The sequence below is a fragment of the Microtus oregoni genome, unplaced genomic scaffold (genome assembly GCF_018167655.1).
Source record: "Microtus oregoni isolate MIOR12 unplaced genomic scaffold, Mior012 000008F_ref0000371, whole genome shotgun sequence".
Lineage (NCBI taxonomy): Eukaryota > Metazoa > Chordata > Mammalia > Rodentia > Cricetidae > Microtus > Microtus oregoni.
In genome coordinates, this window is record NW_024543067.1 from 9,747,949 (window position 1) to 9,771,822 (window position 23,874).

General features: G+C 38.2%; 1 protein-coding gene across 3 annotated transcripts in view; it reads right to left on the bottom strand.

Moving 5' to 3' along the window:
• Positions 1–4,246: 4,246 nt before the first annotated feature.
• Rb1cc1 (RB1 inducible coiled-coil 1) overlaps positions 4,247–23,874 on the bottom strand; it is a 66,920-nt gene continuing 47,292 nt past the window's right edge. For 2 of the 3 annotated variants that reach the window (XM_041656758.1, XM_041656759.1), the window contains 9 exons: positions 16,531–16,696; positions 14,758–14,866; positions 14,428–14,668; positions 13,150–13,198; positions 12,138–12,185; positions 10,362–10,420; positions 8,256–8,392; positions 7,314–7,384; positions 4,247–6,524 (listed from right to left, as the gene is read on the bottom strand). In XM_041656758.1, coding sequence (XP_041512692.1) covers positions 6,447–6,524; positions 7,314–7,384; positions 8,256–8,392; positions 10,362–10,420; positions 12,138–12,185; positions 13,150–13,198; positions 14,428–14,668; positions 14,758–14,866; positions 16,531–16,696 — 958 coding nt within the window. In that variant the 3' untranslated portion in view covers positions 4,247–6,446. The remainder of the gene's footprint in view (positions 6,525–7,313; positions 7,385–8,255; positions 8,393–10,361; positions 10,421–12,137; positions 12,186–13,149; positions 13,199–14,427; positions 14,669–14,757; positions 14,867–16,530; positions 16,697–23,874) is intronic. The other variant, XM_041656760.1, reaches the window with a different exon arrangement.

Sequence of the window (23,874 nt, forward strand, 5' to 3'; positions counted from 1 at the left end):
AGGTCACATTCACTGGCAAAGCAGAATTCCAGAGAGATTACAAGTAAGACCAACAACACAAGCTCTCCAGCTCTACTGGAATTGGATGATGACATTTCTAAAGCAGTTAAGAAGAAAGATTACAACATCATTTTGAGATCAGATTGTCAGAAGCTACTTTTTTAGGTACCACAAAACCAGAGTTCTGAAATATACCCTAACATTTGTGAAGCAAAACAAAACAACACAAAACAAAAAGCTGTTAAGAGCCATGGAAACCACTGGAATCCCCTAAAATGGTCAAAATGAAAAGTTCAGAGCAACTTCAAGTACAGACATAAGTGGTGATGGGCGCGGAAAAAGAAATCAGCAGTGTTTCCAAGGGGTGCATCCTCTCTATAGCAACACAGCCCTGGACTGCACTCTAATAGGACACATGTTTTGCTGCTTAGATCTGAGATTAAATGAAAAGTGGAACCTGCATTTACCTTGAGGGGTGCCACCTTTTCTTAACATTGGAAACACCATTGCTAGTAACTTTAAGGTAGAAATGAAAGAACGGGGCATTGCTTACTCTAATTGACTGCCAAGTCTGAGACACCCAAGAAGTATGTAAACCACATAGTTTAGAGCTGACTGCTTCATCTCTTGACCACTATGTTAAGAACTGCTTGCAACAATTTCCATCTCATCCATAAAGATTATAAATTAAACTACTTAAAAATTTTGGCTAAAGACAACTTAGTGAGAGTATGATGAACATAAGAGCTACCGATAAGTAGGCATTAATAAGTCATGTTTCCTAATTTTGAATAATTAAGATAGGTAAATTTATAACGATTAAGCTTTACCAACATCGCTTGATTTTAGTCCACATTCACTCACATGATTTTTGCTCTTGTGGTGCTGAAGACCAAACCCAAAACCTTCAGATGAGCAAGCAGTCCAACTAAGATGTATTCCCAACCTGCGTATTTTTAAAAGCCCAATGATATATGTAAATCTGTCTAAATATTAAAGGACAACAGCTATTTCAAGCCTACCTATTTTTTTAAAAAAAAAAAGAATGTAATTTTAGACCCCCGAAGCTATCCCTACATGTTAACTCTGTGTGGGGTCTGACTTTGACCAAGAATGTGACCAGTCCTCTGATTTGTGTTGACATGCTTACTATAATGCCTTTTTGGAAGCATTAGTTTTCAAAGGGGCTACACAAGGCATTCCTAAATCTAATCTGTGAGGACATCACCATATAGACTACTCAGCCCCAGTCCTCAAAACACTTCTAGAGCCAAATGTGCAAATAAATTTTGTTATCTTAGGCAACAAAGTCTTAAAATGATCAGTCACACAACACACAGAAGTTTCAACAGAAAGATGCGGATGAAACAAATATTCAGAACATACTGCTGTAATAGAGAAAATGGTAGAGAAAATGCTGTTGGAGGCTACAAATGTGGAGACTTCTGTCTAAAAACAGCAAAAACCATTGGCCACACTAGCAAAGCTGCCTGCCATGCTTGCCAAGGTTGTCAGGACATTCTCAAAGCATGTCAGTTGGCGTATTTTTAGCTGTTTTGGTGATGCAAGATAAAACAGAGGAAACAAATCCTAAAATGTTCAGTCTTTGAGAGTAACTTAGCTGAAATAAAGCAGTTATTATACTACTCAGAACTGTGCTCAACAAGCTGAAGATTTTGAGTATGGATGTTGTGTGGTAGAGATGAACATAAAAATCTCTGTGAGACTCTGTTAAGATGTCACTGTTAAGTCAGTTTGCTGAGCTAGAGAAAGCGACCCCTACAACTGTTGACTCACCTAACATGATAATGGTGATGGGCAATGCTTTTTCACCATAAACGAGTCACGGGTGCCCATTTTCAAATCTACATGACAAAGTATGGATGTTCTAGAAAGGCGCCCAAAGAAGTGGAGCTATACTGACCGGTGACACAAAGAAGTGGAGCTATACTGACAGGTGACACAAAAGTCTTAACATCTCCCCTTCTCTCCACAAAAGCCTTAACAGCCCAAGAGTAAAGCAAACACTTAAGTTTCAGGATATAAGAGCAACAAATGAACATTAGTGAAACGTGACAAAACAGTGGCATCAGGCAACACTGAAACATCTAAGAATAAAGTGCCTAGGGAAGGACTTGCATACCAAAATGGTAAAATTCTGAGAACTGACAAGATGGAAAAAGAACCTCCTTTATGGTTTAACAGAAATAATACTACCGAATAGGCAATACTCCACTGGTGATTGACATATTCAATGTAATCTGTATCAAAATCCTAATGGTCACCCCACCACCATCAAATAAATGTAATGTTAACTAAGTTTATCACAAGCTAGAATTGTACGTGAAGAGGAACTTCAATTGAGAAGTTTCCATTGGTTGTCTTTGGGAAAGCAAGTAGGGCCTTTCCTGAATTAATGATTGAAGTGGAAGGGCCAGATTAGGAGGAGGGATACCACCCTTGGGTAGGTAGTCCTGAGTTCTATCAGAAAACAGGGTGAACAGGCTGTGGGGAGCAAGCTAGTAAGCAGCACTGTTCTATGGTCTGTTTCAGTTTGTGCCCTGACTTCCTTCAGTTATGGAGTATGACCTGTGAGAGTTAAGACGAAATCCTTTGCTCCCCACATTACTTTCGGTCACAGTGTTTGAACACAGTAATAGAAACTATGTAATAGAAAATGAAGGCAGAAGTTAACGGCAGGTTTGTGGGATATTGCGGGACAGACCCGCCCATGTTTTGCTAGTATTGTGGAAGGACCTTGGGACTCTGGGCTGTTGTGAGAGCTTAGAAGATGGAAGCAGGGCAGATGACATGGTCTTGGCTTGTTCAGTATCAGAAGTTTAAGAATCTGTGGTGTTTGGTCAGCTGAGACTGTGACCCAGATGCACTAAAATGAAATCTTGGCTTTGCTGCAACAAGTCAATACTGGCCAGTTGAGGTACAAGAATCAGTTGCGATTAAAAAGGGGCCAGCATCATGGAGGTAAACTCTTCTAGAAAATGTTTCCTCGGGATCAAGACAGAAGCTGTGATCCAGAAGGTCCAATGCTATCCTCATGGAATTGAACTTGGTAATGTAAAAGACAGTTCAGATGTGAAATCTCAGAAGCTGCTCAGCTAGCTAAGTGCCATTTGCCACCTCTGCTCTGTTACCATGGACTAGTATTCTTCTGAAGCCAGAAACCACCAACCTTTCTTCTGTAAGGTGCCTTGGTCATGTCCATTTTCACAGCTGATAGGTAAATATAGTTCACAATCAGATCTTAATATCTTACTCTTATTTTAAGGAGCAAGTAAATTTGCGGGAACAGACTCTTAAGGAACACTTACAATATAAAATTATATGTTAAAGACCAAGGAAACAATGAAGGGGACATAGAAATTCACATTATCCAGGCATGAAGCCCAGCATTTGGAAGGCAGGTGAACCTCTGTGAGTCTGAGGCCAGCCTGGTTTACATGGTGAGTTACAGGACAGTCAGGGATATAAAGAGTTCGTGTTTCAAAAGCAAAAGTAAACTATGAAAAATTAGAGGCTATTTTTTAAAAATCTTTTATACCTTGTTTGTTGTCATTTATCTAACATCCTGGCCATAGTTTCCCTCCCTCCACTCAGTTCCACCCTTCCCCACATCCCAATCCACTCCTTTCCCACTTCTGTTCAGGAAAGAGCAGTTCCTTCAAGGATAACATAATATGGTATATCACGATACAGTAGGACTAAACACCTTCCCTTATATTAAGGCTGAGCAAGGCAACACAGTATGATGAAGAGGATCCTAAATCCAGTTTAGCATCAGAGACAGCCCCTGCTCCCACTGTTAGGAGTCCCATAAGAAGACCAAAGCACTCAACTCTAACATATATGCAAAGGGTCTAGGCAATTCCCCTGCAGGCTCCACAGACTGCAGGTTGTTGGTTCAGTCTGTGATCCCCTGTAAGCCAAGGTTAGTTAATACTGTGGGCTTTGTGTTGTCCTTGACCCCTCTGACTCCTACAATCCTTCCCCCCTTCTGCAGGATTCACTGGGTTCATCCTAATTTTTGGCTGTGAGTTTGCATGTTTTCATCAGTCGCTGGATGAAGCATCTCAGATACCTTATTCACTATTTCAAAACAGTACAACTGTAAGAGTTCTGTACACTGCGTTTATTTTTCTCAGAGACAGAGTCTTAGAGCGCAGGTTGGCTTTAAATTTTGGATCCTCTTCAGATGTTTGAGATGCTTGATTTATAGGCATGAGTCAGTCAAATATAGTCCTTTTATTATTACAAATTGCTGTTACATATAACATGCATTTTTCTCTGTGAATCTCTGGCTATGTTGACAAGTTGGTCTTGAACTCAGGGATCTGTCTGCCTCTTTCTTCCTTCCAAGTACTGGGATTAAAGGCACGTGCCAACACTATCTGACATCCTTATCTACAAAGCCAAGCTCCTGGACAGCCAGGGTTTCACAGAGAAAGCCTGTCTGGGAAAACCAAAAAGTTTATGGTAAAAAGCTTTTTCCCACCTGCTCTTTATATGGGCTCTTCCTTTTGCTCAAGCACTCCAACCTCAGCCTCCTGAGATGCTGGAACTGAATCTGGCCCCACCAAAGCTACATTTCTTTTGCCACATGACAGTACTGTCCGTATAAAGAAACTTTTATATTAGTTAACATTTGTTGAGTATTGAACATTCCTAAAACTGCTTAAATCACTAATATTTATAATTTGCATTAAAAGTGCAAACTACATTATGTAGGTTCCATTACCCTGTTTTAAACATGGCACAAATGAGGAGTAAGTTTATGGAAGTCATATGAGACTGAAAGTTATGCATTCTGGTTCCAAAGCTCATATTGCTTCGAATTGTACAAAACTAAGACTCAATGAATTTAGCTTCTTGGGAATGTTTTGTTTCTCTTCTAACAAAATTATCTCAGCTTTCATTTTATTATGAGATGTGTGAACACTGACAAGATGAATGTGAATGCACCATATAACAAAAATAATCAACAACCACAACTAACATTAAGATCAGTATTAAGGAGAAATTTAGTGTGTTACAGCAATGATTCCAATAATTCTACAGCATAATACCATATATTAAATCTGAAGAGCATTAAGTAAAAAGGCCTGAGACTCAGACACAAACACAATTGTTAAAAAAAAATACAGTCATTTCTGATATACTTGTAGTTACTCCATAAAGATGTCATCGAAGGATTGAATAGAAACGTATGAAATCATTTGTTCATTTATTCAGTAATGTTGTCAAATTCAGTATTCTATACACTATGTTTATTCTATTTTCGTTCTATTAGATTACATACTTATAAAAATATTCAACTTATTTTTATGAAGAAATTAAATATTTCTGAAAAAGAATTTCTTACTGCTCTCTAGCAATAACCCTGAAGACATTCTCTCTAATCAACCAGCTGCTTCAGCACACTTAGCGCGGTGCCAGCTTCTAAAGCCCGACTTTACAGGGTTCCCTTCCAGAGAGCACCACTTCACTGTTACATATGATACAAACAATATTTTTATAATTAACATGTTTCTCTTTGATACAGACATTTTTTACCCTTCCCAGCAATCACACAAATAGATTAGAAACGTAACCTTCAAAAGGCACACACATTTACACTTTCAATTCTTTATTGTCTTAAAATTGTACAGGTCCTTTACAATACAGTATTTTGTTATTTAAATGACCTCTATATGTTAATGTACAATGAATATCTTTATGAGTTCATCAATATGATTATTTGAAACAGTTCTAAGATGCTGAGACGTTTGAGTCCTGCATTTGAAAATCTCAGCGGTGCAGACTCTCCTTCCCCAGAAGAACGATGGGCTGTCTGGAGAGTGCTTCTGAAGATTGCTCATCATTTATGGCTGATCTTAAAGTCAGTCAAATTACACTGTTATTTATTTTTTGAAACATCAAAGGGCATTTTAAAAAATTAAAGAATTTGCGTTAGCAGTCTTCTGAGGCAAACTCAAAATTATGATTATCTGCATGCAGTAACACTCCTCTTTAAATAGTTTGGAAGGATTTATACATTTTATAAAGTATGCGTTAAAGAGTGAAAGGACTCTTGAGTTCACAAGAGAACAGATGCTGGTAACAACAACACTGGTATCTATTCAGCTAATGTTTATTAGCAGGCAATTAACGAGGCTAGTCAGAAGCCACAGTGCAGGCTCCGCCCTTGAAGAAATTAACTAGTTTGGTCCGCATTTCTAGTTATTTGTGTGGAAACAAAACAAAACCATTTCGATTCAGCCAAGAATTTTGATGAATTTATTGTTCTTAAGATGTATCCACTTAAATGTGCAGATCACCAATGAAGTATACTGTTGTGTTGACTTTTGTAAAAACAGGATGGCCAGTTGAGTGATTTATTAGCACTGGAGGACAAATCAGAAAATGGTATCAGATGTAGATTTCTTCTGTGGCTATACTTTCTTATTCCATGACACAGCTTTCACCCTGTAAAACTTTGTCCCCAAAGGAACTTTAAATCTGTTTTGTGCCTAGGAGGGAAAGAAAAAAATGAAATCATTGACTAAATTAACTTATACAAGTCCCCTTCAACCGCACTGCTTACTGCTAGAATATTGGGGAGGGGCCTAAAGTAGAATCTTTACTACAGACTACAAAGGATAACGCTCTTGACCAAGTGAGAATATCCTGGGTAACTAATATTGGCATGGAGGGTGGGGGTGCTGTAACTCCTCCTCTCTCTAATGCAGTCTTACTATATACCCTTGATGCCCTGCATTCACTATGCTGATTAGACTCGCTTCAAATTTGCAGACTCCCAAAGGTTAGGATTAGAGGCATATATATTCATAACCCGGAATGGCTTAAAACTATTGATCCTTCTGTCTCTGCCATGGCTTCTTAATTGATATGATTACAGTGTACTACCAATCCTGGCTTGTTAATTTCAGTTTAACCTCCAACCCTGAGAGCAGCTTTCACCAATGGGGTAGCATACAGCAATGAGTAAAGACTAACTCTATACACAGAATTCACTTTTGCTTGCAGTTATGCAATGTGCTTTCAACATGAGTTACACTAGCTGTTCTGCTTTGTAGGTGAATGGAATGTTTGTAATCTATCTCTTCTACCTAAACACAATAGCAATACCTACAAGATTTCTGGCTTAAACTAAATTTAATAAAACTCAAGCTCTAATTAAACTTAGCAAAAAATCTCAAAATACTAGTAACTATTTCCATACAATAATATCCCTAGGTTATAGGGTATAATGACAGGGTATAACTATAGTTAAAAGCTATAAACTATATAGTTTTTACCTTTTTGGCTTGACAATATTCCTTTTCCATTACTTTTCCAAGGACCCAGGGTCGTCGAGATGTACCTGAAGCTAGTGAATAAATTGTTAATTTACTCTTCAAAGTTCATGGGAAAAAAAGAACTGCAGAATCAAAATAGTAATGGTGTTCTCAAGAACATTCAATACTCTAAAAAGCATTGAAATTACTAAAACTAACTTTTTTATTTACTGAAAAAACAATCTGCTGCACTTTCCAACATGCAAATATATGGGTGCTACTCCCTCAAAAAGTGATACTCCCCTCAAGGAACACTGGCAAACTAGGTGGATATCATGAGCAAATAATTAACTCGACACTGCCACCTACTGAAGGAACTATTATGATGACCTCTACTTCTCAAAGTGGTAATACAATTCTAGCGTCCAAGTGAAAACAGATTTCTGTCCTTCAGTGTGGATGGGAACCTGCAACCACAGTGCCTAGCACAGCAATGTCAAAACAATTGGGATTCAGTAAGCAATTAATAATGAAAAACCAAATTAAATCCTGAAGTGGACTTCCTGTGCAGAGAGACCAAGAATGGTGGACAGTACAGGACACCTAATGAGGAGGCAAGCCCTTTCTTTCAGAATTATAGTAGCTGTGCACATTTCCAGATTTACATGTTTAGAAATATACATAGGAAACAAATTAAATTAACCATATGCTAATTGTCAACAGAATGAACATGAGAATTCTCACTTATATCATGTTTGAATATGTATACCATTTGATCAGTTGATCCGCTGGAGAGCACTACAATAAATTTTAGATTTATTAAGTCCATAAAACTTATGTAACTAATGTAGATTTTGTAACAAAAAGTGAACAATATTTCCTCCAAATGACTTACTTTGTGTATATAATACACAACATGAGACTATATATATCCTCCACTCAAGAACTGTATGTGACACTTACCTCCCTCACCTGGTTTGAGGTCCAGGGCAGGAAGAGACTCTGAATGCAGAAAATACAAAGTAGGACTAACAGTAAACAACACATAATTGTCATGCCGTTCATCTAGGATGATGAGAACCAAATCTCCCACCTGAAAACTAAGGAGAGGAAGGTTACTGTCCTAGAGAGAGTTTATCACATGTGATGCAAACTTCATAGTATCCAGCTGGCTCTGAATCTGTGGGTTCTATATCCACCGGATTCAGCTGTCCAGGTGTAACTGCTATGGAAAGAGGTCAGTGTCTGCTGACCACGGAGATGCTCACACAACCTCCCTTTGTCAATACACTAAGTGGTACAGGTTAAAGCTATTAGTACTGCATTTGCATTAGGTGTTACAAGCAATCTAGAGATAATTTAAAGTAGATAGGATGCATACACAAATACTGTACAATAAAATAGAAGAGATTGGAGAGGGTGGGAAGCTGTCACAATGGGCAAAGGAATCTTTTCACAGATTTGATGTCCTGAGCTCAGTTACTAGAACCCAATGGTGGGAGAAATCTGCAGACTGTTCCCTAACCTTCACACGCATCCTGTGATGTACACCCATTGGGATGACTTGAAGGCCCCCATAAGTCCCTTGCATTTAATTGTACAGATGTTCAAATCAACAGCCAGAAACTTTTAAAAACCAAAAATTTTCTTAATAAAATTTTCATTATCTAATTAAAAAAGAGAAAAAACGACCACATTTTTATCAGGTAGGAGAAATATTTAGCCACGGGATAAGTTTCCCTCCGTAATCTTTCATTTTATACAAAGAAAACAGCCTGACACTCTTTATTCTAAAAGAAAAAGCAACTGAATTAAGTCCATGTGTTCAGGTAGGTCTCAGAAAGCCTCAGTATAAACCTTAAAGAACCTATGAAAATGAAGTTGCAACTGCTTACATGCACTTACTAGTGTCTACCTGTCAAATTGTGCTCAAAATATTAATGGGTTCTAGAGAGAGCCTCAGATTTTAGTTGTCAGGGTAATCTTATGTGTTAGGTTCTCTACCTGACAAATCAGTTAAGCTTTCTCTCCTTCTCTTTTCTTGTTGTGAGCATAGCCCTTTATGGTTGAGCCATCTCTCCAGTCCCCTCTTTCCTATTTTTGAGACAGGCTCTTGCTATGTGATCCAGGCTGGCCTTTGACTTGCAGGCAACTATCTCTGGTCTTCACTTTCTCAGCACTAAGGCGACAGGCGATGACATAAGCATATTGTAAGAAGAGTCTGAAATACTGCTGCAACGATGGGGTAAGCACTGTTTGAGTGAACTGCAAAAGCTTAAATATTAAGCTTCTGAGCCAGTTATATTAAGCTCATCTCATCTTCCAAATAGCAATGATTTGATTCACAGCTAGTTAAGTACAGAGAGCCATCCTGACATTTCATCACTAACAGAAGATAAAACAGATGCCAGGGCCAGAACAGATATCTAAGAACCATAAAAAAGTAAACAAACAAACAAAAAATCTCAAACCAATTAACAACAAAAATCTATTGTAAGTACAATCAAGGTCTTCACAAACATTTAATTCAGAAGCTGGGCCCTAGGATCCACTCCTTTCATCCTAACATCTGAGGAAACAATTCAAGAAGATGGTGTGTGTGGGTCAGACCAGCCTGGGCTACCTTGTAAAAAAACCAAATAAATGTTTAAAAGTTCAGCAATTCTGAACAACAGGCCAGGCTTCACGAGCAGCTATGCTGCTTTTCTTTATTACTCTGAAGCTCCTGCCAGACAACCCACAGGAGAAACAACTACTTCAACAGGTTAGATTAATTTGTACCAGATAAGCTATAATGTCAAACGAGGACTAAGGAAGTTTTTTTCAGAGCAGAAGGCAGCTCAGGTATTAGCCAGTACAAGAAATGCTGCAAGCATTTTATGCCAATGACACAACGTTAATGACCCAGAACACAATGCGCAGGGCTCCAGGATAATTGTGAAAACCCTTGTTTTCCAATGAGCTTTGACACAAGGCACTCAGCATGGTCTAAATGATCACTGTGATGACAACGTCTTCACTAACTAATAATTTGATTCAAAACTCACAAAATAAAAATTAAATACTTACTCTCGAATGGCTATTTTTTCAGAATGCCTTGAAGACACTGAGGACATGCTCTGAGACATCTGGGACAAAAGAAGGAATCACGCATGAGCTGCACACATCTAAAATAACACACTCCCCAGAAACATTCAAGCTGAAAAGACCACACTTAAGTAATATTTACATTCAGGAATAAGTCAACAATGAAATCTAAACTTGGTGTACCAACTTCATTCATTCCCTTCCAAATACTATCTGGTACAGAGCAGAGCTTAGAGAACGAGGAAGTTCACTGACTAGGAAGGCCTCACATCTTGCAGAGATTTGATAAAATTAACCAGAAAAATGACATATATTCTACCAGTGAAGTTCAGTCTTACACAGGTTCACTCTATAAATAAGGCTCTAAGTGTGGAGAACAACATATAAATACTTCTGTGTGAAGATAGTGGGAAAGCACACTTCTCTAGAAACCAGGTATGGATGCATGTGCTAGCTCATGTGGGAGTATCTGTTTCTCTTGTTACTACTATCCTACATGCTAGAACAAAGCAGCTTAAAAATGGTTCTTAAACCCTATTGTTCTATGAAAACAAAACAACAAAATATTAGTAAAATCTCAGCCAAATGGGGCTTATTTTCCCTTGGGGACACTATATTAAAAAATGTATTGGATAATATTTTTAAAGCCTTAATTTGTAGTCTATAGGTATAGAACATCTAATTTTTGTTGTTTGTATATTGACAAAAGAAAAAAAAAAGAGAGGCTTTCAATGGTGGTAAAAAGTCTTGCTGGAATTACTAAACTCTGGAGCTAGGACTATGCACTGCATGCAACTAGAAAGAGATGCTGTCTCAAAAACAAAGGAAAAGAGAGGATATGCTTCACTACTACATTTACTTTTGTTTCTTGACATATCACAGAGATTCTCTGTGTAGCCCTAGCTGTCCTGGAACTCACAGAGATACAACTGCCTCCCGAGCACAGGGATTACATGGATAGTTAATTGTTTCTGAGACAGCTTCTTTCTTTATAGCCCCAGGAGAAGGGACACTTTCTATGTAAACTAGGCTGGCCCATGACTCAGAGATTTGCCTCCCTCTGCCTTCTGAGTGCTGGAATTAATGGTATGTGTCACTACAGTCGGCTCACTGTTACCTATTAAAATAATCAATTGCAGGGGCCAGTAGAAATGGTTAATTGGTAAAAGCGCTTGTAGCATAAGCCTTGGGACCATGGTGGAAGGAGAGAACCAACTTCTAAAAGTTAACCTTGTACAACCATGTATGTATTGTGATATGTATAAAAAATTGTTTTAAGTGCAAGGAACACAATCTGATTTAGGGAGAAATAAAGTAAAATATGATTGATGTAATATGATTGATGTAAAATAAAGTAAAATAAGCCTGATGACCTGAGTTCAATCCCCAAGCCCAATGGTCACAGAACGTATTTTGTGAAGTTGTCCTCTGATTTCTGTACTCAAGCCATGGTGGCACATATGCTCCCTTCCTGTTTAAGTGTGTTTTAAAAATTGGTGGAAGATGTCTATAACTTTATAGAAACTGAGGGCTGGAGAGATGGCTCAAAGGTCAAGAGCACTGGCTGCTCTTCCAGAGGCCCTGAGTTCAATTCCCAGCAACTACATGGTGACTCACAACCATCTGTAATAAGATCTGGTGCCCTCTTCAGACCCGTGGGCATACAGGCAGGCAGAACACTGTATACATAATAAATAAATACATTTAAAAAGATAGAAACTGAACAGTTTTGAAAAAGACAGAACCAGAGACTCTTACCAGCCTCTGATTTAACCGCTTGTTTTCTTCTTCTTTCAGCTGCAACGTCTGCAGGGAGAGAGAGCAAGAGAGAGCCATGGTTTAACCGGAACAGCTAGCAAGGTTCTCATCTTTACACTGTGTGTATGTATGTCCAGAGACTTTAACTGTTCTCATCACTAATCACTTTATGAGAATGACAACACTGGCTACACTGTCCCAAGACTTGCTTTCTCAAGTTTTCAAAATTTTGTCATTAGCTGTGGAATTTTAAACACACAATAATATCTGCACTTATCAGAAAAGATTCTCTAGTTCAGAGGTGGAGCCTGCATTACAGTGTATTACTACATGCTGTGTGATTCTAAGCTAAACAAAAAGGAAAGATGGCTGAATCATTTGAATAAGATGAGACGGCCTGACCTTGGGTTACTGTCACGCATCTAAGCTTGTAAAGAATGAAGGCACTGGTAAGAAACTTTATGATGCCAAGAATGAAACTAGTCATGGAAGAGTTCGTGCTCTTTTCAAAGTACTTTTGATTCATAAAAACTGTCCAATTTTTATCTTTTTATTTATGTATTCATGTCTATGTGTTTCTGTGAGTTTGTATATACAATTTTGTTTGCAACAGGAATTCCCTTACTGCCAACTTGTCTTCTTTGCTTTAATTAATATTTATTAAAAACTTTATTACTTGAATATTTATTAATTTTCTTATATTCTTGCTCATCTCAAAAAAGAAAATCTTTTTTAAAAAGCAAATGTAATGAAATTCTTAATCTATTGGTTAATCACTGTTGATTCCTGGGCTGTCATTAATAAAATGTATGCTCTTTTCTGACTCTATAGATGACATTCCCTGACCCAATTGCTAACTGGTAATGGAGAACAAATGACAAAAGACAATAACAAAATATTTAATTCATACAGCACCTCAAAATGTACTGGTCTCAGAAAGAAAAACATTTGAGTCTTTTTATTTTGTACTTGTCGTCATATTAGACAAGCACTGCACAGAACGTCTGCTCACCCGCTCTAGAAGCATGATCCTCTGCTTCTCTTCGGATAGCGTGTTTTCTCTGAAAGTGGGAGGATATTTGTTAATAAAGTTTAAGAACTTTAAAACTTTGAATCAGACAATCAAACAGAATTTTAGAAGTTTAGCCAGGTGTGGTAACGCAGGAGGCAAATAGGTGAATTTCTGTGAGTTCAAGGTCAGCTTGGTTTACACAGTGCCAGGACAGTCTGAAGTAACCCAGTCTCAAAAAATAAAAAAAATCTAGAAACTTAAATACTACTACCAATTCAGATAACTTTAGTAGAATAAGAACTTGTACTAAATTTTTCAAAAGTAACCCATATAGATCAGAATAGCTATTAATCTGTATGTAAACTCAGATACTTCCTAAAATAATAAGCAAAACTTTGCATACCTTTTTATATAGAGAATTTCTTCAAAAATCCATACTTTCCCAGATATTAAATACGTTTTTATCTCACTCAATTCATTTCCAAAGAAATGTATATGATGCAATATAGCTCTCTGCAAATATTATGGTGACTGTACCTTATTTTGGGTGTGTATGTGTGGTCTATGCATGTGTGTGTGTGCGCGTATGTATGAAGACCACAGGTCAGCATTGGAGTCTTCGTTGAGAGGGCTTGCTACCATTTTTTGACTTTTCTCATTGACCCTGGAGTTCAATAATTCTGCTGGCCAATGAGCTCGAGATCTGCCAGTCTCTGTCCCCCATGCCACCACCATCACACTGGGAATACTAGATAAATGCTCTCATGTGCCTGGCCTTACACTGAGCTTTCTACATTGTTTTAACTGCCTCTCCTGTATATAGAATATAGTTAGGTTTATTTCCCCCTGCAGGTTGTTTCCACTCTGGACTAATTTGTATCATTTATGACTTCTAATTTCAACATTCTCTTAGTGTCTTTTACTTTGTCCTTTTTAAAATCACACTTTTACACGGGCTGAGAACAATTAGTAAGGTAAAGAGGCAGGTGGATCTCTGAGTTCAAGGTCAGCCTGGTTTGCAAAGCCAGAGCTTTTAAACAAAGAAACTCCATTATCACAAAACAAAAAAATATTAGAGAATATTTCCTTTTTTGTTTGCTTGTTCTGTAGTTTTAAAACAGAGCCTCAACTAAACTGTGTACTGTGGCCTTGAACATGGAGCTTTCCCCTGTGATCTGCCTGCCTCGGCATCCTTCAAGGCTGAGATTAGCCGCCTGTGACAGCAGGCTCAGGCCCAGTGTGGCCGTGATGAACACAGTGGAAGACAGAGCTGCTTACTGGACAGACATCATGCTTGTCTCCATCGCTGAGTCCACCCTTCCTTCATCAGCTATCTCCGTGGCTGCTCTCTCTGTCTCCCCAGGCAGCTCAGGTGCACAGGCCCCATAGAGCTCTGGCTCAGCAGCTGCAGAGGCCGAGGGAAGGAAACCGCTGGTGCGCAATTTGCTCACTTCCTCTTCAAGCTTCTTCTTCTCTTCAAGCAAACGAGCTCGGTCTTCAGAAAGGGACTCTATCAAATCTAAGACCCCAAGTTAAAGAAGTATTACTTAATAATAAATAAGTGCTTTACAAAAAATTTTTAAAATCATATTATAAAACACCACTAACCTTTATCACGCTCTTGTTGCTGCATTGTACTTTTTAATTTATCACTGAGATCATTTATTATGTTTTCTTTCCTCATTTTCTCTCTTGTTAAAACAGTGTTAAAATTGGTCTGAAACAACAGTAAGAGTCAATCATCTGCACACACTTAGCAGCCAATGCTATGAAAAAAGGTTGCAGGTACTCTTTTCTGAGATATATTATGCAGTCACACAACAAAGCTAGTGGTATGTATTCCAATAAAGGTTATATTTTCTTGGTTCAGACTTAGTATCTTGAAAACAAATTTTATTTTCTCATTTTGCCTGTACTATTAGAAGAAAGGTATTAGCAAATGCTTGACATTTTAGGGAAAATAGTAAAAGGATGCACAATTTAAAGAGTGCTGTTGCATACATGACTTTTTCTTTGGGTAATTTTCCTTTTTCTGATATCTTTGATCTTTGGCTAACTCATGATTACCACACTAGCATGTAATTCTCTTTCGGTCTTACTTTTGTGATGGCCTCTGGACCCGTACAGTAAAGAGACTTATTAATCCCAAGGTTTCACCATTTCTCACTGCAAAGATGTTCACATACCCAATTGCATAGAGGGCTCTTATAACTGGCAATTTTAATTACAGTTTCATTTACAAAAGAGGCTAAAGTTGTTTATAAGAGTTCATTAAAATCTTCCTAAAATAGAAGACACATGAGAGAATGACCCACCCTAACCTTTTGTCAGCGTAGCAGACCTCCTTGCCTCACACTCTTAGAAATCCATTAATGGCAACACAGAGATTTAACTGATAGTTTTAGACAATATCTATTAGTAAAGAACAAACTAAATTATGATTTCAGGTAAGGAAGACACGGAAAAACCTCTAAAAAGGAAATATTAATAATTAATAGTTTAGGGGCAGGAGGCATTAACTTGGGAGGCAGAGGCAGGCAGATCTTTGTGAGTTTGAGGCCAGTGTGGCTACAGAGTGAATTCAAGGACAGCCAGGGTTGTGACACAGAGAAACCCTGTCTGAAAAAAAACCAAAAATAAAAATTAAAAAAATGTAGCTTAGTACTATTAAATTTGTTAATATGTAGAAAATTAATACATATAAAAGCATATTAACCATCTTGAAAACTTTCTATTTCTGTAATATGAAATGGATTAAGATGATAATCAAAATTTATAATAAGCAAATTTACATAAAAAGGAGTAGTGAGATTAAGAACCAATTAGCCTTTATTTGAAATTGTTAGATATCTTAGAAGTCATCTCTAGTATTTTTTTAAAACACAATTTTTAACTTAGGATAATTCAGATAGTTGTTAGCTTCACATTTTTTCAGTTAAATCAATTAAACTGATTCAGTTAAATCAGTTAATTCAGCCCCTAATCCATTATGGGAATTTGAAATCCAGTATGCTCTTTTATTTTATTTATATTTTTTGAGTATGTGCTTATGAAAGAACACAGTGAGAATTTGCAGAGAAAGAGCCTAGTCAATTACATGTAGAATGAGTTGTGCCAAAGAAGCTCTAAGTTCACATGCTCAAAAGCAGAGATTCCATGTCAGCCTGAGTTGAAAATTCTTACATAGTCTGCTAGCTACAGTCATGTGACAAATCACTGTTAAGTTTTCCTTTTAAATAAATGCTTTTATTATTAAGAAGATCAAACAAAAATTAAGAAAACCAAGTAATGGAAACAAACTAACATCTAAGAACCCTCCTCAGCTTCACAGAGAACTAGCTTGGCTGGCTTCTATCCTGCTTCCTCAACTCTGAAACACACCTGTTGTTCAGCAATCAAAGATGTCCGGACATTCTGCATTTCTTCATTCTTTCTTTTTTCTTGTTCTTCAAGCTGTTCTAGAAACTTAGCTTTTTCTTCCTGAAGCTTCTCTTGAAGTTCAGCAACTAAGCTTGAAGAATCTTCTCTGGCTGATTCAAGAGCAGAACTTAAAAATTGAAAAGAGAATTTTTAAAAACAATTACAAACATAATCACAATCTATCAAATATTATACTTAGGCTATTTACTTCCCAGAAACCCATGATAATGGGAAATGTATTTCCATGTGAATCCTGTCCTTAGGACTGAAAAGTAAACTATGAACTATGAAGTATAGGCATGTTAAGTAACATGGCTGATGACAGCAAGGAACGTGGCCCTATGGTGTTATCAGGGCTTCCACAGGCATCTATGAAACCAATGTTCTTCTCTGGCACTTTAAGATTCAGCTTTTCTACCCCTAAAACTGAAGAGGAAGCACATACCAGCTGACTTTAGATGGAAAGTTTTACTTTCCATAACATAGATTTTTGGCTTATTTTGATACAAAGGAAATGTATGTAATTCTGAACTGACTTGTTTCATTCAAAATTTGCTCATCTTTTAGGAGTTGCTGACAAGGCAGCAGAGATAAGAATGGGCAAGTAAACAAAAGCAATCCTAAGTAAATGATTACACCTTGGTTACTAATCTTAAATCTTAATTTGCTTCCAACCTTTAAAAGATACCTAAAATTCGGCAATGACTTTTCTGTTTCTATATTGTGAAATACATTAAGGAGTATAGGTATTAGGTCTTCTTGGAAGTTCTGGTAGAATTCTGCATTGAAACCATCTGGACCTGGGCTTTTTTTGGTAGGGAGGTTTTTTATAACAACTTCTAATTCTTCGCGACTAACAGGTCTATTTAGATTGTTCACCTGGTCCTGGTCTAACTTTGGTATATGGTACTTATCAAAAAAGGTGTCCATTTCTTTAACATTTTCCAATTTTGTGGCATATAGGCTTTTGTAGTAAGATCTAATGATTTTCTGAATTTCCTCTGTGTCTGTGGTTATGTCTCCCTTTTCATTTCTGATCTTGTTAATTTGTGTATTCTCTCTCCGCCGTTTGATTAGTTTGGATAGGGGTTTATCAATCTTGTTGATTTTCTCCAGGAACCAGCTTTTTGTTTCATTGATTCTTTGGATTGTTTTCTGTGTTTCTATTTTGTTGATTTCAGCCCTTAGTTTGATTATTTCCAGTCTTCTACTCCTCCTAGGTGAGTCTGCTTCTTTTTTTTTTTCTAGAGCTTTCAGGTGGGCAGTTAAGTCTCCAATGTGTGCTTTCTCCGTTTTAAGTGGGCACTTAGTGCTATGAACTTTCCTCTTAGCACTGCTTTCATAGTGTCCCATAGGTTTGAGTATGTTGAGTCTTTATTTTCCTGAGTGAGGTATCCCAGTCCCAAAAAGATGAACATGGGATGTACTCACTCATAATTGGTTTATAGCCATAAATAAAGGACATTGAGCATATAAGTTGTGATCCTAGAAAAGCTAAATAAGAAGGTGAACCCAAAGAAAAACATATAGTCATCCGCCTGGATATGGGAAGTAGACAAGATTCCAGGGCAAAACCTGGGAACTTGGGGATGAGGTGGCATGGGGCTAAGGGGAAATGGGGTGAGAAACGTGAGAAGGGGAGAATGGTGGGGAGCTTGGGGGAATGGGATGGCTGAGATAATTAAGGGTGGACACGGGAGCAGAGAAATGGGGTGAGAAACGTGAGAAGGGGAGAATGGTGGGGAGCTTGGGGGAATGGGATGGCTGAGATAAAGGAAGGGTGGACACGGGAGCAGAGAAATATATAGCCTAATTAAGGGAGCCATCTTAGGGTTGGCAAGAGACTTGTCTCTAGAGGAGCTCGCAGGTGTCCAGGGAGATGTCCCCAGCTAGTACCTTGAGCAACTGAGGAGAGGGAACCTGAAATGACCCTATCCTATAGCCATACTGATGAATATCTTGCATATCACCTTAGAACCTTCATCTGGCGATGGATCGAGATAGAGACAGAGACCCAAACTGGAGTACCGGACTGTGCTCTTAAGATCCAAATGAGGAGCAGAAGGAGGGAGAACATGAGCAAGGAAGTCAGGACCACGAGGGGTGCACCACCCACTGTGACAATGGAACTGATCTATTGGGAGCTCACCAAGACCAGCGGGACTGGGACTGAATAAGCATGGGATGAAAGGGGACTTTCTGAGCGTGACGGACAATGAAGGCTGATGAGAAGCCAAGGACAATGGCACTAGGTTTCGATCCTAATACATGAACTGGCTTTGTGGGAGCCTAGCCTGTTTGGATGCTCACCTTCCTGGTCCTGGATAGAAGTGGGAGAACCTTGGACTTCCTGCAGGGCAGGGAATCTGGACTGCTCTTCAGTCTCCAGAGGGAGGTGGAATGGAGTGGAGGGGAGGGGGAGGGGAGTGGGGGGAGGGGCGATGTGTGTGAGGAGGGGGAGGGAAATGGGAAATTTTTTTTGCAACAACTAAAAAAAATAAAATAAACAAACAAACAAAAAAAGATTCCTAAAATTCTTCAAAGCTGTTGAGACAAGCCAGGCATGGTAGTTCATATCTATAATCCCAGCATCAAGTTTTAGTAAAGTTTACCCAAGCCTGGGTTTCGCACAGTATCAAGTTAGCCTGGTCTGCACGACCAGACTTTCTCAATACCTCTCTATGTAATTCTTTAAAAATGCTACAACAAAATAAAGGCTATTGTGTTATTATTAGAAAATTAATTTTCAGTGTGTCTTTGTTTGATTTTAAGACACTGGATTTTTTTTTTTGGAATAGAGATGCATTTATAACAAGAGTTTTTAGTTTGCTCACTCCTAAATAGTTGTCTATTATAATAATGGTAGCAATGTACAACTAATATTATAAGAACTGAAATAATGTAGAAAAAAATCACTGGGAATCTTTTATTTATAGAGAAAACTAACTCAAATCTCAACGCTCAGGCAAATCTTCCACACACACACACTTGGAGATGTCTGATTTGTGGCTTAGTGCAGAAAGGTTGGAATTTTCTAATTAATGTAACACAACCAATTAAAGGTAAAGGATTTTATTTCTATTTCTCCTTTGAGTTGAAAGAAACGGAACTGTGAAAGTTAAAGCTTTGACATAGCTAGAATGCAGTTAGCAGGGATGCACACAGGAAATGTTAATGAGAAAGCAGAATATAAGTCTCAGGACTGTAACAATGGATAACCAGGCACGGGCAGAGCTAATACAGTAGCTGAAGAATTATCCCTAGAGCCAGAGGGGAACTGGCCACGTTAGATAATCAAAGACAGACTGTATAGAATGAGCTGAAAGAGTGATATGTTCAAATTTTACTGTAACAAAATGCCTTCTGAATGATACCATGATAAAAGAACAGAACATAGCAAATAAGTCTAAAAAAGAGGTTTGTATTATTAAGAATAAGGATTGTGCCACTGGGGACATGTATGCACAGGGGCAAATACTTATCATTCTATGTTTTTTATCTTTGTATTGCCAGGTGCACTGTTTCAGGATAAATGCTGGGCTGAGAGGGCACAGCTAGAAGAGATGGTTCTAGTCAAGCAAGCACATACAGCCACCACACTTACTCCCTGTGATTAGCACGAGTGTACCGCACAATGAAAACTAAAAAAGGCCTAAGATACAGAGAACAACCAATAATAATCCTGGGATGTAAACTGATGTTTTACAGTGGCTGGCCTCTACTTTATGTCTGCTGTTGAGGGTGACCTTGGCCTTCTTTTTGCTTCCACCTCCTGAGTGGTGGGAATTGAACCCAGGGCTTTATTCCAACTAGATAAACATTCTACCAAAAAGACATCATCTCCAGCCATCTCAGAAGAAAAAGCACATCCTGTGCCAAAAGATATTCTACAATGAGTTTTTACTGGATATGATTTTACATGGTTATCAGGTACGTAATTTTATTTTATTTTACCCTAAGGCCTGAGATGAATTAACTAACACAGTAGTGAAACAGTAACTGCTTTGCTTTTCCACACCACCACTGGCTTGCTTCGGCGCAGCCAACTGCCTTCTGGGAAAGGGGTGGCAGTGGTGATAGAAGGAGGCACTGAGAATCCAACACGAATTGGCTGCCATCCTTAAGCTTACGTGGTCTGTTTAAGCTCAATCAGACTCAGCTTAGATATGAGTCTGAAATGACAAAGTGGAACACCAGATCAGGCATTCCATACTCAATTTCATATGGAAAAACAACAACAAACAAACAAACAAAAAACCCAGGATAGCCAAAAGAATCCTGTACAATAAAGGAACTACTTCTGGAGGCAGCACAATTCCTGACCTCAAACTCTACTACAGAGCTAAAGTACTGAAAACAGCCTGGTATTGGCAAAAAAAAAAAAAAAAAAAAAAAGACAGGAGGACCAATGCAACCGAATCGAAGACCCAGATATTAATCCACACACCTATGAACACCTGACTTTTGACAAAGAAGCAAAAAATATCAAATGGAAAAAAGAAAGCATATTTAACAAATGGTGCTGGCGAAATGGATATCAACATGTAGAGGAATGCAAATAGACCCATATCTATCACCATGCACAAAACTCAAGTCCAAATGGATCAAAGACCTCAACATAAAATTATAGGTTATTTTCTTAAGATGATAACATGTCTTTTTCATCTGCTACTTGTATTGATGGAAGTCCAGACACCATAACAAATTAAAAACTACTTCAGAACTATACGTCTGACATCTTACCCTTCATTATAATGGTGAGAAGAGGAAGATATTTTTTTTTTATTAACACAGTAAGAATTAATTCTTCCTTAAGTATGCAAAATTCTAGCTGGGTCTGGAAAAATAGCTCAGCAGTTAAGAACACTGACTGCTCTTCCAGAGGATCTGGGTTCAATTTCCAGCACCCACACACCAGTTCACAGCTGTAACTACAGCTCCAGGGGATCTGACACCCTCACACAGACAAGAAGCAGATAAAACACCAATGCACATACAATTAAAAAAAAATATCTGTGCCTTGAAACGAAAAATATTTATAAAGTTCTTTGACAACTAATCAAAATATAATAATAAATGCACCTTACATTAAAATACTTATACAAATATTTTGGATATGTACTGCCAGCTTCATTTTACAACATGTCAACATTTGTATAAATTAGTGAACTAGTGTTCATGGTGCTTGCAAAATCACACAGGATTTCTTTTCAATGTACAAGACATTGATGTGCGCGCGCGCATGTGTGTATGTGTGTGTGTGTATGTGTGTGTGTGGCTCTCTGGCAGTTTCATGTTCCACAATGAAACCAATGAAAATTAACACTTACTGCATTTTAATTTCATAACAAAGGACATGCAAAATTATGGGAAGACTACTAAGTGTGTATTAAATAATGTTATATTTCAATCAAAATATACTGCTAGATTAGCCACGGTAAAATCCTATTTATATCAAGAAAGGTTTTAAAATAAATCTGACCTATTATTAGTAGTATGTTTTTCATTTGTATAAGTATATACATATGTTCAGGGTCAAGTAAAGATTTCTTAGGTAAAGAGGGGACTGAATAAAAAATGTCTGAAAAAAAAAATCCTGCCTCTACTGGAAGGCATCAGAGAGCATTTCTTAAGTACACCCTAAGAATGTTTAAGGGAATATTCACCCAATTATTCAAAAAACCTAGGACTAAAGGACTGACTCTCTGTGGGTCACAGGCTGTCGAGGTTAGATAAGAGCTGAAATGAAATGTATTTAATGAAAATAACTGGATTCTGCAGTGGCAGAGAACAATTAAAGGCAAATCATGGAGACAAAATATGACTCTTCTTCAGCAGCAGATCCAAAGCAGATATCAGAAGACATATCCTAGACAATCTTTCCCAGTGGTCAGTTTGTGTCAGCCCACAAAACAGGCTGGATAAAGACTTACTAAAATAGAAAAAAACAAAACAATATAAAGTTTAAATTGGGTATTTGGGAATCTAATTAGCTCTAGAAAATTATATTTTCCACTGAATAACAAGACCTGGGCCAGCAATCGACTACTCTGCCTTCCTTAGACATCTGAGAGGATACTGTACCACAGGTCATCCTGAGCCTACCGTGACTCATCAGGAAGACATTATGTATTGAGACTATGTGCTGCGGGGTTGGAAAGCTGGCTTAGTAGTAAGAGCACTTACCACTCTGCTCCTGTAGAGGATTCTGCTTTGATTCCCTGCACCCACATGGCAGTTTATAACCACCTTTAACTCCAGTCCCAAGGGATCTTCTGAACTCTGTAGGCATCAGTCACACATGTGGTACATATTTATGCATGCAACCAAAACACTCATACATACAAAAGCAACAACAAAAAACCCAAAGAACAAAAAACCCTGGCACTGGGCTGGAGAGATGATAGCTCTTTGGCTCGGAGTACTTGCAGCTCTTACAGAGGAACCTACTTCAGTTACTAGGACCCACCGGGCAGGAGAGAAACCCTCTGTAATTCCAGTTCCAGGGGATATAACAGCTTCTTTTAGCATGTAAAGACACAATAGGCACATATGTGGCACAGACATGCATGCAGGCACAATACCCATACACACAAAGAGGTCTTCAAAAAAAAAAAGTTAAGACTTTAGACCAGTAAGTCATCCACCTGAGCTAGCAGCTACCCCACTATTTGTAGCAGATACAAATCACTGTTTCTTCACTCGTGATGAAGGACGCATAGCAATATACTGGATACTACAGGATAATAATTAAGACCCTAGAGTTTGGGAGTATTTTCCTTTTGCTTGGGAGGCTAAGTCTTTCATGATTGGAGGGAAGCTGTGGCAGCAAACAGCAGGCAAAGTTGAAAGCTCATTCTCAATCACAAGCATGATGCAGGATTAGCTGGAAAAGCACAAGGCTTTTAATCTCAAAACTAGCTCCCAGTGATGTACTTCCTCCAGCAAGGCCCCCAAATAGCGATACAAACTGGGCACCAAGTGTTCAAATGTCCAAGACTGTGGGAATCATTCTTTATTCAAACTACTATGCTGTCTTAACTCATTAAGAGGATTATACATAGCAGCATTTATTTTGTTTTTTCTACACCTGAATTTATAATATCCTAATTATTATAAATATCCTAATGATTCTGCCTAAATGCTGACACCCTTCAAAAGCACAGGTGAAGCAGCAAAGCCACACTGACGGGCAGCAGAGCAGGCGGGAAGGGTGACGTTCCCAAAGGAAAGGCTGTAGAATCATGCAGAGCATCTGAAGTCACAGAAAGAAAACAAGGGAAGGAGTACGGAACTATGATTCAT